Raw genomic sequence first — 14192 nt, forward strand, 5'->3', positions numbered from 1 at the left:
TCCAAAGAATGGCTGTGAGAAGTAAATGAGAAAACCTTAAGTAAGGACTTACTGGCACATCGTAAGCGCCTAACGAACGGCTGCTGCAGTGACTATTCACAACTACAGAATATTATGCAAAAAAAAAAAAAAATAGATTCGAGAAAGGGAGAAAAGCCACACGAAGTTAAGGCTGCAAGTCATGTGGGAGACAGGCTAACAAGACAAACGCGGAGGCCCCAAAGGGCCGCGGAGGGCGTAGAAAAGGCTCAGCCAAAAAGGGCGAAAGGTCCCGGGAGTTAGCCGCCGAGTAAAGGGGCGCCGGTGAGGAAACCGGGCCAACGGAGCAGCCGGGAGTAAGACTGATGTAGGCTGAAGTCGGCCGAGGCGGAGGCGGCACGCGGCTTAGGCGGGGCCCCACAGCGAGAGCGCCAGACCCTGCCCGCGGGTCGCGAGGGGAGGCGAGGTCCCACGAAACCCGCTGAGAGCTGCGGAGAACACACAAGAGGCCGCGGCCCGTGTCTCTCATTCAAGCCACCTTCTCCTTCCCCCTTCGCCAACCCCATGCGGTCCTCGCCCAGAGCCGCCGAGACTCCTGCCCACCGTCCATCCCGGATCTCCGCAAGCGGATGTAATCCCTGGGACTCTAGCGCGCCGAGATGTGAGGAAAGGGAGCGTCGCTTACCTGAGCTCCCCCGGGTTGAACCGCTCACCGTCCCCCCCGTCCCCGCCACGCTCCGCCATTACAGAGGGCCGCGTTCATCCACCCGCCGACTTGGCGCTCCTTATTGGTCAGAAGAATCATCAATCCCATGCGAGAGAGGCGGAGATATTCGAGCTCTATGAGATAATTGGTGAAACTGTCCATCAATCTTGAGGTTAGGGGTGGTGTCTGCCTTACTATTGGCCGAAGGGCCCGCCGACTTTGAAAGCGGTATTGAGACAGCCAGTTGATTGGTTGTCGGAGGCTTTCTGGGAAATAAGACTGTGGCAACGAGGAGCAGCCGGCGCCCCCTTGCGGTAAGGAAAACGAGGTCCTCCCACCTTCGCCCCAGCCCCTGGTAGCCACGTGTTTGCTGGTTTTCAGGAGCTAGTTGTGGAGCCATGTTGGCTATTAGTAGCGCGTAGACCAATCACAGCGTTACTATGGAACCAAGTACTTCCCAGCTCTACAGTAACTCTATGTATGCGTATTATTAAAAAATATACGATGAATGACAAACATACTTCCCAATTATGCTAAATAATTGGTTACCATCTTTGGTCATTATATAAGTTGCTGCATTAAGAAATGTAAATTGGAAAAGGGAAGAGTGCAATTTACAGAGTTACCGTTTCCCACTCAGTCTCAAAATGCACTTGTCAAAAAGTGAAAGTACTGATACACGCTGCAAAATGGATGAAACGTGAAAACGTACTGAGAGGCCAGATACGAAAGGGCACATAGTATATAGTTCTATTTATATGAAATGTCCAGAATAAGTAAATCCATACAGACAGAAAGGAAAATAGCGATTTCCAGGAGCGGGGTGGGGTTGAGGAATTGGAAATGACTGCTAACAGGTATGGAGTTTCTTTTGGGTTGGTGAAAATGACCTGGAATTAGATGGTTGCACAACTTTGTAAATAAGCTAAAAACCATTGAATTGTAATGCTTAAGCAGTGAATTTTATTGTATGCTGAATCCCAGTTAAATATTCAAAGTCAATCATGTAGGATAAAAATGTTACAAAGGGCCGGGCGGGGTGTCACACACCTGTAATCCTCAGCCACTTAAGAGGCTGAGGCAGGAGGATCGCAAGTTCAGCAATTTAGGGAAACCCTGTCTCAAAAAATATAAAAAATAAAAAGGGCTGGGGATGGGCTCAGTGGTTAAGCGCCCCTGGATTAAATCCTCAGTATCAAAGAAAAAAAAAAGTTCAAAGGCTGAAGGTGTAGTTTTAATCGGAGAAGGAAAGGATAATGAAAATTTCATTAAGATGTGATGTCTAAACAAACTGTTGTCTGCCTAAAAGAGGAGGTTGGAGGGGTAAGAGCCCTTTTTCAACATCAGCTTATCCCAAGTCCTGGCCAATTATTCTGAAAATATACTGGTACAGATAGCTCACCTCAAACCAGTTCCTTCTTGGTGGGGAAAAGGGACAACAACAACATCTCAAGATAGATCTTTCTAGAAGCTGAGTGATGGGAATATATAAAAGATGAAAATCAACCATCACTTGAAGACACTCCTTACCGAAGTACTGAAAGTTTTTATTACCTGGAAGTTTTTTGGTTTTTTTTTTTTTTTTTTTTTTTTTAGAGAGAATTTTTTTTTTTTTAAAGAGAGAGTGAGAGAGGAGAGAGAGAGAATTTTAATATTTGTTTTTTAGTTCTCGGCGGACACAACATCTTTGTTGGTATGTGGTGCTGAGGATCGAACCCGGGCCGCACGCATGCCAGGCGAGCGCGCTACCGCTTGAGCCACATCCCCAGCCCCTAGAGAGAATTTTTAATACCCATTTTTCTTTAGTTTTCGGCAAACACAACATCCCCGTTTGTATGCGGCGCTGAGGATCGAACCTGGGCCGCATGCATGCCAGGAGAGCGCGTGCTACCACTTGAAACACATCCCCAGCCCCAAGTTTTTATTGTTATTCATATCTAAATTTAAGATATTTATATCTTATTATATACTCTTATTTTAAAATAGATTAAGAATATATACATATATATCACATTCATTTCATTGTTTCGTTAGTTTATTCACATAAGCATTTCCTTAAAATTCAGGCAGTCTGCACTCAATAGTTGTATAAAGCATACTGTGAATATCTGACCTGAGCTGTGTCTACACCACTATTCTTTTTTTTTAAATAACTTTATTTATTTATTTATTTTTATGTGGTGCTGAGGATCAAACCTAGGGCCTTGCATGTGCAAGGCAAGCATTCTACCTTTGAGCCATAACCCCAGTCCCAACACCACTATTCTTAAGTGAACCATTTTATTGAATCAGTGTGGGGGGAAAAAAAAAACTAAAGAGACTCAGTTCATCTTTTTAGAGACCAAATGAACTTTCTATAGTCAAAACTTGATGACTCTTCCCTTACTAATAATACATACTAATACATACTAATAATACATAGCTGTTCAGAATAGAATAATACCATCCTTGCCCCATTGATAACAATTGAATTGTAGATCTCCAAAATTAGTATACCAAAGTGAGATGGAGAAACAGTGTTGTCTTAAAACAAATTACTGCATCAGAGTTTAAGTGCTACTATGAAGATATTTCCCAGAAGGGACCCTGGAGAAGTCATTTCGATGCAGAATCAGGCATTCTTTTTAACTATTATTTTTTGCACACCTATCTCAAACCCATGGTAGGTACATTATATATATTATTTCTAATCCCCTCAACAGCTCAACAATGCAGGTGTATTCTCATTTTACAAATGGGGAAACTGAGGCTCAGATATTATATGACTAGTGCAAGGTGACATTCACAAAGTTGATAAGAGTGGAAGTCAGGCTTCAGGTCCAGGTATGCTTCTTACACCAAAGCCAGTTGGAGACCACCAAATTGCAAATCTCACCCAAATCAGAAAGATATCCTGTGTAAAGTGTCACTTGCTCCTCTTTCCTCTAGTTGCAAAGGACTTGATTTTCAGTGCTGAATCCCCAGATCCTAACAACACTCACCTAGAAGGCCAGTATTGTCTACAGCAAAGGTGCAGCTGTTATTCTTGAAACACTAGTCCTTGAAATATCTAAAGAGAGTTCCCAGAAACAGTGCCATTTGTTTGTTGTTTGTTTGTCTTTAAATACTTTTTAGTTGTCAATGGATCTTTAATTTTATTTATCAATTTATATGTGGTCCTGAGGATTGAACCCAGGGTCTCACACATGCCAGGCAAGCACTCTACCACTGAGCCACAACTCCAGCCCCAGAAACAATGTCATTTGTATACACATCCAGCTACCTCACAGGCATCATGGATAGCAGTTGCTGATAGGCTTTGAGTAAATGAGATCAGGATTCTATAGTTCTGGCTCTAGTGGGCTGGATTGTAGCTCAATGGTAAGAGCACTTGCCTGCCATGTGTGAGGTACTGGGTTGGAGCCTAAGCACTGCATTAAAAAATAATAATTATTAAAATAAAAAGGTGTTGTGTCTAGTCCTGGCTGTGCCCACTATTGGCTTTATAATCTTGGACAAGTTACTTGACTTCTCATAGCTTCAGCTTTTTGATTTGAAAATGAATTATTATGAGGTATAATATGTAAGCTATTTACCATGGCATACACAGCAACTAAAAACCATCACTAAGTAATATTTGTTTACAGAATCGGTTTAAGACTTCTATGATTGGAGTGTTTATGTCCCCCCAGAATTCATATGTTGAAATTCTTACCCCCAATGTGAGGAGCTGAGGTATTTGGGAGTAATTAGGTCATAGGGGCAGAGATTTCAAAAATGAGATTTCTGCCCTCATAAAAATGAACAAAGAAACCAAGTGTGTTGGTACATGCCTGTAATCCCAGTGACTGGAAAATGAGGCAGGAGGATTGCAAATTTGAGGCCAGCCTCAGCAACTTAATGAGACCCTGTCTCAAAATAAAATATAAAAAGGGGCTGGGGATGTGGCTTAGTGGTAAAGTGCCTTTGAATTCAATCCCCAGTACCAAAAAAAAAAAAAAAAAGAATGAAAAAGAAAACAACTAAACAAAGAACCCTCACTCTTTCTGCCACATGAGGTTAGACAGAAAAAGTTTATGTGAGAAAGAGGACCGTTACCAGACACCAAATCTTCTAGCACCTTTTTCTTGGAGTTCCTAAACTCTGTTGGTTAAAATCACCCAGTATATGGTATGTTATTATAACAGTCTGAAGGACTAAGACAGATAAAAAATTATAAGACAGATAAAGCATTTTGTCTGATAGTGCTTTACAAAGGTCAAAAGCAAGATACTTTTTAGCTTTTTGCACACAAGTATGTGAAGACAATGAGATAACTAAGAGATAACATCTGGATAAGTATTACTACAAATAGGAAACATGAAAACAACATGCAGGATTACAGCAAAAAATAACAATAGTAGTTTACATTTCCTGAGTCCTCAGTATGCTGAGCATATTATATAAGCATCTCATTTAACAGGTAACATATCGACCATTTTCTATGCAAGGCACTGCTTTAGCATTTTATTTTTAATTTCAGTACTGGGAATTGAACCCAAGGAAACTCTAACACTGAGCTACAACCCCAGCCTTTTTTAATTTGCTTTTTTACTTTTTGGCACTAAGTTTCCAAGGCTACCCTTGAACTTGTGATCCTCCTGCCTTAGCCTCCAGAGTCTCTGGAATTACAGACTTGCACCATTGTGCCTAGCAGTTATTATTTATTTATTTTTGCAGGGGGGCGGGGTACTAGGGATTGAACTCAGGGCACTCAATCACTGAACCATATCCCCAGCCCTATTTTGTATTTTATTTAGAGACAGAGTCTCTCTGAGTTGCTTAGCACCTTGCTTTTGATGAGGCTGGCTTTGAACTTGCAATCATCTTGCCTTATCCTCCCGAGCTGCTGGGATTACAGGCATTCACTGCCTCACCCAGCTGTGCCCAGCAGTTTTAAGCTCTTTGAATGTGTTAACATATTTCAACCTTTATATAAAAAAAATAAGAACCTTATGATATAAGCATTGTTACTATTTTACTTTATAGATAACACAGACACAGAGAGATTAAGTAATTACTCCCTATCATGCAGTTAGCAGTGATTGAGAAATCTGGAGTTCAGACTGAGGCCATCAGGCCCCAGAACCCACGTTCATAACCAATACTCTCTACCTCCAATCAGCAGGATACAAAGTCTTCCCGTGCTATTGCCATTCTGTACCAGTGTCTGAAGACAGCCAGCAATACTTCTTTAGCTGGCATCTCAGTTGTGTCTCCCTTCTATTACTTCATTGGACTGTGACCCAATTATGGAATTTAGAACAAACGTTTCTCACCTCCCATATTCTCCACAGGATCTAAGAATGTGAGAGAACTCAGAAATCATTATGGTAGTGTTGCCCATTCTGTAGAATCAGCAATGGACTGCCTGAATGCAGCTGAGAATTCCTGAACTGAAGCAAATGCATCTTCAGAACTCCAAAGATATGCCTTCAGTAATACAGAAGGGTCAACAGCATAAAACAGAGCATTTGCCTCATAACTCCCACAAATAGAAATCAAATTATCTATTCAATCATGAGGTGGAAATCTATTCTATGAAAAAAAAACTTTTTATTTTTATTTTTTGGTTGCAAGGGAAAGAATCGAAAGTCAATGCCAGTGAAATGGGTATTGGTTGAAGAAAGAGAATTCATGAAATCTATGGACAGGAAGACGAGTTGGCCTGATCTTTAGCAGGAGCTGCAAGGCTGCAAGGACCTGAAGAGCTTCCCTTCTCTGCCTTTCCTTCCTGGGCCACAGGACTTCTTCCTCCTCTTTGCCTGCTCTTTCTGCAAGCCCATGTCCTACCCTCACTCATCCTATTTAGTGTGGATAGAAAAGCAACACCTAGCTTGCCTTGCTGTCTAGTGACTGCACATCACTGCCAAATCTCTTATTATCTACAAGTACAAATTCTTCAGAGAGAAAAGAAACGGATTGGTCATTGGGTAGCCAGCATATTAGCTGGTGTTGATTTGTATGTCATTCCCTGCGCCAATTTTGTGTAACCAGAGTAAGGTCATAGAGCACTGCTGACCTTTTCAAAGTCTGAGTTGAGAAAGGCAGTTGCACATATTTTCCACAACCACCCCTGGGTGACTCAGCTCTTCCTCCAGATTGGCTCCTTTCCTTGCCTCCTTGATTCCATTCTCTGTGATCAGCCAGTTAAGCCTCTTTAACACGGGTTTCTTAAATCCTTTTAAGGACTTCTCATTGCCTCAAGGGTAAAGAACAGACTTTTGACATTGTCTTCATAAGCCTCAAAATCCACAGCATGCTCATCTCTGCAGCTTTATCTTTCCTCATTGTTTTATAAGTTCTAATCATATTTGATTTCTTTTAATTCCTCAAAGACTCCCATCATCTTGGATGCTTATCTCACATGTTTTCTCTCTGCCCATAATGCTCTTCTTGCCCTCTTCACCCAAATAAATTTTTCCTATCTGAATTATTTATCTACTTGTGTATAACAAAGCATCCCTAAACTTACTAGTTTAATAACAAAATATACTATTCCCCAGCTTCTGTACATCAGGAATCCAGGTACCACCTAAGTATCTTCGGCTAAAGTTTTCTCCTGAGGTTGCAGTTGGGCTGTGGGCCATGGTTGCAGAGACCACATGATGCTGAAGGATCTGCTTCCAGGTGTACTCACCTGGTTATGGACAGGTATCATTTCATTACAGGTTATTAGGCTAAGGACATGCCACACAGACCTCTCTATAAAGCTGATCACAATATGGCAGTGTTCTTCTGTTACCACAAGTAATCTAAAAGAGGGAAAAAAGAATGCCCAAGACAGAAGGCCCAGACTTTTGGTAACAATATTAGAATATTCTAACCACTTGTTACTACATATTGTGGCACTGAACATGCTGTGCATGATGTTTTACATATTTTATATTTTTGCCTGCCAACTTATTGTTTTTGATGCTGAAGTATCTTGAAGCAAATTATAGACATAACATTCTACCCCTAAACAATTCAGTATGTATCTCTTCATAAAATCCTACAATTTTCTACACAACAAAAATATTTTCAAGTCAGGCATAGTGGTACATGCCTGTAACTCCAAAGACTCAGAGGCTAAGGCGGGACGATGGCCAGCCTCAGCAACTTAACAATACCATTTCAAATTAAAAAAATAAATAATTAAAGGGCAGTGAATATAGCTCAATGGTAGAAAATCCCTGAGTAAAATCCTCAGTACAAAAAAAAAAGTGTGTACACACATTTTTTCAGATGTAACAAAATCAACAGTAAAACTAAATTCATATTTAAATTTATCCAGCTGTCCCCAAGATGTCCCTTTCAGCAGTTTAGCCAAATTAAGGTCCAATTCAGAACCATGCCAAGATACTCTGAAATTAGAACAGCCCCTTTTATCATGACACTAACTTGCTGAAGGCCAAGCTAGTTTTTCCTTCTGGGTCTTTCTGATTGCTTCCTCTAACCCTTGTGTTTTCTATAATTTCAGAAAGATCTGAAGATTTGATAATGTTTAAGTTGAAGATTTATTTATTTTTATTTTTTTAATATTTATTTTTTTAGTTGTTGTTGGACCCAATATCTTTTATTTTATTTATTTATTTTTGTGTGGTGCTGAGGATTGAACCCAGGGCCTCACATATTTCATTTATTTTAAATAAATAAAATAAAGGTATTGTGCCCAACTATAAAAAAAAAAAATCACTCGGATAGTGACTTCAGACTCCAGTTGAATATAGACTCTACTGCTGAGCCACAACCCCAGCCCAAAGTTGAAGATTTCTAACGAGAACTTCATAAATGTGCTGTGTATTTCTATTGTATTACATCGGGAGACATGCATATCTGCTTGTTCTACCCTTAGTGAAACCGAGATTGATATGGGGAACAATGATAACAGTTCAAGCTTCCATGGTAATTAGAATATTTTCTTCATGATATTATTTTGGCTTCATTCATAAATTCAGTTAACTATCCATAAGGTTAACCTGTAATTTATTATCCAAACCATCATGCTGAGACTGAAAAGAGCACTATTAATAATTATACTTGGACAACAGTCATAAACTAGGACCATCTCAGGCCAAATGGAATGAATGGTCAACCTTCATGTCAACCATTAACCTAATGATTTAAAACTTTTATCCTTTCCTGAATCAATACTTTCCTTGAGGGCAGCAAACTAATGATTTTCTAATTTTATATTACCTTCTACATTTACTTGCTGACAGCCTTCTGCAAATTAGAGATTTCCTTCAATAACAGGAGCTAGTTACCCTAAAATACTATTCTATTTTTTAAAGAGATAAATGCTTAATTCTTTTCCTTCATCAATTTTCAAAACAAAAGATGATTTGATAAGCATCTCATCCAGGGGCTGGGGATGTGGCTCAAGCGGTAGCACGCTCGCCTGGCATTCGTGCGGCCCGGGTTCGATCCTCAGCACCACATACCAACAAAGATGTTGTGTCCGCCGAGAACTAAAAAATAAATAAATATTAAAAAAATTCTCTCTCTCTCTCTCTCTCTCTCTCTCTCTCTCTCTCTCTCTCTCTCTCCTCTCTCTCTCTCTTAAAAAAAAAAGCATCTCATCTGGAAACAAATTTGTTTTTCTGATTTCCTCTTTAAGTATTATTCTGATTCATGGATTTTTAATAGAGCAAATTGTTTTCAATCAACTATAATCAACCATTTTGATGCTCAGATTTCCATATATTATCCATTTACTTTTGTTGTAAAGTTGTATATCATCGTTGTTGTTTGGATATGAGCTGTCCCCTACAAAAGCTCATGTGTTGATGCAGGAATGATCAGAGGTAAAGTGATTAGATTATGAAAGCTGTAACCTTATCAGTGGATTAATCCTGTTAATGGATTAATAATTTGAATGGATTACTGGGTGGTAACAGTAGCTGGGTAGGTGTGGTAAGAGAAAGTAAGTCACTGAGAGATTGCCCTTGAAGATTGTATTCTGTCCCTGGCTCCTCACTGAGTCTGTTTCTGTTTCCCCACTGAGTAGCTTTCCTTAGCCTTGCCCTTCCACCATGATGTTCTACCTGAACAGGCCTAGAGCAATGGAGCTGGCTGACAGTGGACTGAACTTTCAAAACCATGATCCCAAAATAAACTTTTCCTCCTCTAAGCTGTTCTTGTCAGGTGTTTTGGTCACAGTTACAAAAAGCTGACTAACGACCCTAACTAAGAATGAAGTAATTGAGTTAGGTAAAGATCACTCAGACAGGGCTGGGGTTGTGGCTCAGTGGTAGAGCGCTTGCCTAGCACATGCAAGGCTCTGGGTTCTATCCTCAGCACCACATAAAAATAAATAAATTAAATAAAGGTATTGTGCCCAACTATAAAAAAAAAAATCACTTGGATAGTGACTTCAGACTCCAGTTGAATATAGACTCTAAAAGAGTAGGAAATGTGGTCATGATTTTCGATCACTGTTTCCCCTGAACCTAGCTCAGTGCCATTCAATAAATAAGTCAGTGAGCAAATTGATTAATTGATGATCATTTCTGATTGACACAAAATCATTCTAACACTTACTGAATACTTTCCCATGAAATAACATATCTGGATTAGCTTCAAAATAAATAAGGGTGGGATATGAGTAGAGGGAGATATAGATGAAAAAAAATACAATTGACTATTACTTGATAATTCTTGAAGCTGGATGATGAGTAGATGCAAGTTTATGGTACTAACCTCTCTGCTATTTAATGTTTGAAAAAGTTCCATTAATAGAGAAAATATTCTAGGCCCTTGAAACATTAAAATACAAAGAACTGCATAAAAGTATTTAAACTGATACACAGAAAAATGTATCTCTATCCTTGGTCTATGGTCTGACAGCAGATAAGAAAAGTAAAGATGAATCATGATACAAGATAATCTAACATAAGCTAAATTATATGGATAAATAATAAATGCATCTTCATAGAGGAGATAATAGCACAAATATTGTGGTTAACTTTTTGTTGGAAAGTGGACAACAATGGTAGATGTGATTGTTTTTTTCTTTTATTCTTTTCTCTTTTTAGCTGTGCTGGGAGTAGAACCCAGAGCCTCATGCCTGTGTGATTTTTTTTTTAATGCCCAAACTTATAGGAAATGTGATGACCACAAAATGGAGGGGAAAAATTTGTGCATGAATCTTTTTTTTTTAATTTTATTTTTTATAGTTGCTCGAGACAATACAATGATCTTGACATATCATACATTTGATTTAATGGGGTATGAATTCTCATTTTTCTTTTTTTTTTAAACAATTTTTTTAGAGAGAGAGAGAGAGAGAGAGAGAATTTTTAATATTTATTTTTTAGTTCTCGGCGGACACAACATCTTTGCTGGTATGTGGTGCTGAGGATCGAACCCGGGCCGCACGCATGCCAGGCAAGCGCGCTACCGCTTGAGCCACATCCCCAGCCCCGAATTCTCATTTTTCTACGTGTACAGATTACAGGATCACATTGGTTATACAGCCACGTTTATACATTCAGCAATACTAGTGTCTGTTGTATTCTGCTGTGCATAAATCTTTTAGAAGAAAAGATACCTACCAAGGAAAGAATTGTTCAAGCTGATAAAGGTGAGGAGCTAGATAAAAAGATGGTAGATGCCAGAACATGCTGGGGTACAAAGAGATATCCCTAAAAAATATCAGTTCTAATAGATGTAAAAGAAATAAGGAAAACAGAAAATCACCACTAGAACCACAACAGTGATACCTGCTGCAGACAAAATTCACTGCTGAGCACCAAAAGTTGGTAACTTTTTCAGAAAAAAAGGGAGTTGTTTTAGAGCCTCAAAATATCTCCACCCAAAATTTACAAAATATTGGAGTTATTTTAACCTAAATTCACAAATTATTTATACTCCTCCCTCCAGAAGATGGGAGTTTAAGCCCTTCTCTTTGAGTGTGAGTTGGGCTTAGTGACTGAATTTCTAATCAATACAGTGTACAGTGAGAGGGGAGAAACCTGGCAGACATCATATGAACCAGGTGACGGAGGCCAGTATCCCTGAAAACATGCATGCCTAACATAGGGCATTCACCTCTGTGGTATTCCTCCCCACACAACTTCAGTCTAAACTGAGGCAGCCTTAAACAAACCCAGACTGAGAGACAATCACCCACCAGCACTCTTCAAAAAGGCAAGGTCAAGAAAAACAGAAGACTGAGAAGCCATCACAGGTTAAGTAACAAAGGAGACATGCTGGCTAAATGTATTGTGGTATCCTGGACTCTATACTGAAATGGAAGGGTCACTAAAAAAAGGAAATTGAGGAGATCCAAATAAAGCCTGTTGTCTAATATTTACCTCTCATTTTGATCAATATTCCCTGGTTATATAATAAGTTACTATTAAGAGAAGTGGGGTATGGAGTATCTCTGCACTAACTTTAAAACTGTTTTATGAATCCAAAATTATTTCAAGATAAAGATTTTAAAATTTGTTTTAAGTACTGTGAGGATGGCCTTGGGCCTGAGCCTAAGCAACTCCATTTTAAAAATTCCAGTTTGAAACCTGCAGTCTCTCCAGGCACACCTAACAGATCCTTCTATGTGGGGAGCCATTCTGACACGTGATTGGGTGACTCCCGTTAAGGGCCTGAGGCACTCTGGCTGTGTCGGAGTTATCCCGACCCTTTCCTGATGAGAGAGCCCATCCGTGTGGGGGTGTGCGTAACCACTGACCCTGGAGACCCAATCACTGACCCTGACCTTGGAGTACAGCCCCCCCTCAACCTTCATTGGATGGAATTCTCCCCTGAATCTCTTGTTTCCCCCAAATAAAAGGCTGATCCCCGGCGTGTTCGCTCTCTCTCTCTCCTGCTAGCCCAGAGTAATCCTCGCTGCCCTGCTGAGCGGCTGGAGGCAGGGAAACAGGGAGACCGAGCCGTCTCGGACCTAGCATTAAAATAAGGTACTGTCTGTGTGTTTTATTTTGATCTCTTCTAACTAACTGAATGCCAGAACCTCATTAATGAAACCACTGCGCAGGCCGCGTGGTAGAATTGGCGCCCAACGTGGGGCATTCTGAATTAGTTAGATTGAGTGGGAGCGCGCGCTAAAAAGATTAAGGGAAAGAAATAAAGAGAAAGGAAGATAAGGAAATAGAAATAAAGAAATAAAGAGAAAATAAAGAAAAGTAAGGAATAAAAAATAAAGAAAAGAAAGAAGTAACATTTGGGTCACAAAAGTAATAAAGAGGATAAAGAAAATAGAAATAAGATAAGAGAAAAAAAAAAGTGACATTTGAGTCACAAAAGTACCGGAAAATATTGAAGGAAAGAGACATTAATTTACTTAAAATGGGAAATTCTACTTCTTCGGATAAGGAAATGTATCTAACTATTTTAGACAGTATAATTAATCAGAAAGGAAAACAGATAAAGAAAACTCAGTTATTACAATTCTTAAAGATTGTAGGTGAATATTGTCCTTGGTTTTGTGACCAAGAGTCTCCAAATTTACTTACTTGGGAGAAATTAGGAAGAAAGTTACAGAGAGTTTGTCTTTCTACTGAAATACCTGGAGACATAGAAAATATACAGAAAACTTGGACGGCCCTAGAAATTTGTCTCTTTGAATACATGGACCAGAGTCCATGGCCACCAAAAGAGCTTCTGAGAGGTATTCAAAGAGCCATTAGGTCTATTCAAATGGAAAATCAGCCTGAGGCTAAGTTAATTTCCTTTCCTTTGAGCCGTTTTAAAACAAAAGCGCTAGGAGCTAAAACAAAGGTTAGAAATGTGCAAGCTAGCCCGCAGACAGATTATACAGAACAACATGATAAAGAAGAAACATCTCTAATCTTGGAGAGCCCTCCAAAAATGATAACCAATCTTCCTGGAAAGAAAAATACAAAGAAAACTCCTAGCGGGGCTCAGGTTTCTTCTCAGCCACGTGAGTTAGAAACCCAAATTCCAAATGGCGATAGTACAGAGTCTGATAGCAGCTCACGTTCTGAGGAAGAAAAATTAAACATAGAAACTCAAGACTTAGAGAGAAATTTTAATAGATTACATTTAACACCACCTGCCCAAGCCTTTAAAATTCAGCCGATACCTGCTAGAAGAACCAAATTTAACAGGTGTGCTGAATTAAAGATGACTTTTCTTACCCCAGTTCAGCAAGATATTAAGAAGGCTCAAGAAATGGGGGAGGATACTACTGGTTTTCACCTCTTTCCAGTTTTTGAACAAACTAATAAACAAAATCAGAGAGTTAGAATTCATGCTGTAATTCCATTTAAAACTATCAAGAAATTAAAAAATGCATGTAAAACGTACGGCCCAAATTCGCCTTTTGTTCAGAGTCTGATAAAAAATATCTACTCACAACCCCTTCCTCCTAGTGACTGGGTTTTTTTAGCCAGATCTTGTCTGAGCGGGGGAAATTACTTACTTTGGAAAACTTACTGGACTGATTTTTGTAATGAACAGGCAGAAAGAAACAGAAGACAGGGCATAGAAACGCCAGTAACAATGTTTTTAGGGACTGAAG

The 14192-nt window shown here is 39.5% G+C and overlaps 1 protein-coding gene across 6 annotated transcripts in view; it reads right to left on the reverse strand.

The window, feature by feature from the left end:
• TCERG1 (transcription elongation regulator 1) overlaps positions 1-864 on the reverse strand; it is a 63872-nt gene extending 63008 nt beyond the window's left edge. For all 6 annotated transcript variants that reach the window (XR_014021334.1, XM_081288909.1, XM_081288908.1 and 3 more), the window contains exon 1: positions 665-864. Coding sequence is in view for 5 of the 6 variants with exons in the window: in XM_081288909.1 (XP_081145035.1) it covers positions 665-723 (59 nt within the window). In the remaining variant the exon portion in view is untranslated. The remainder of the gene's footprint in view (positions 1-664) is intronic.
• Between the last annotated feature and the right edge of the window lie 13328 nt (positions 865-14192).

The sequence above is a fragment of the Spermophilus citellus genome (genome assembly GCF_964194105.1).
Source record: "Spermophilus citellus genome assembly, chromosome: 1".
NCBI lineage: Eukaryota > Metazoa > Chordata > Mammalia > Rodentia > Sciuridae > Spermophilus > Spermophilus citellus.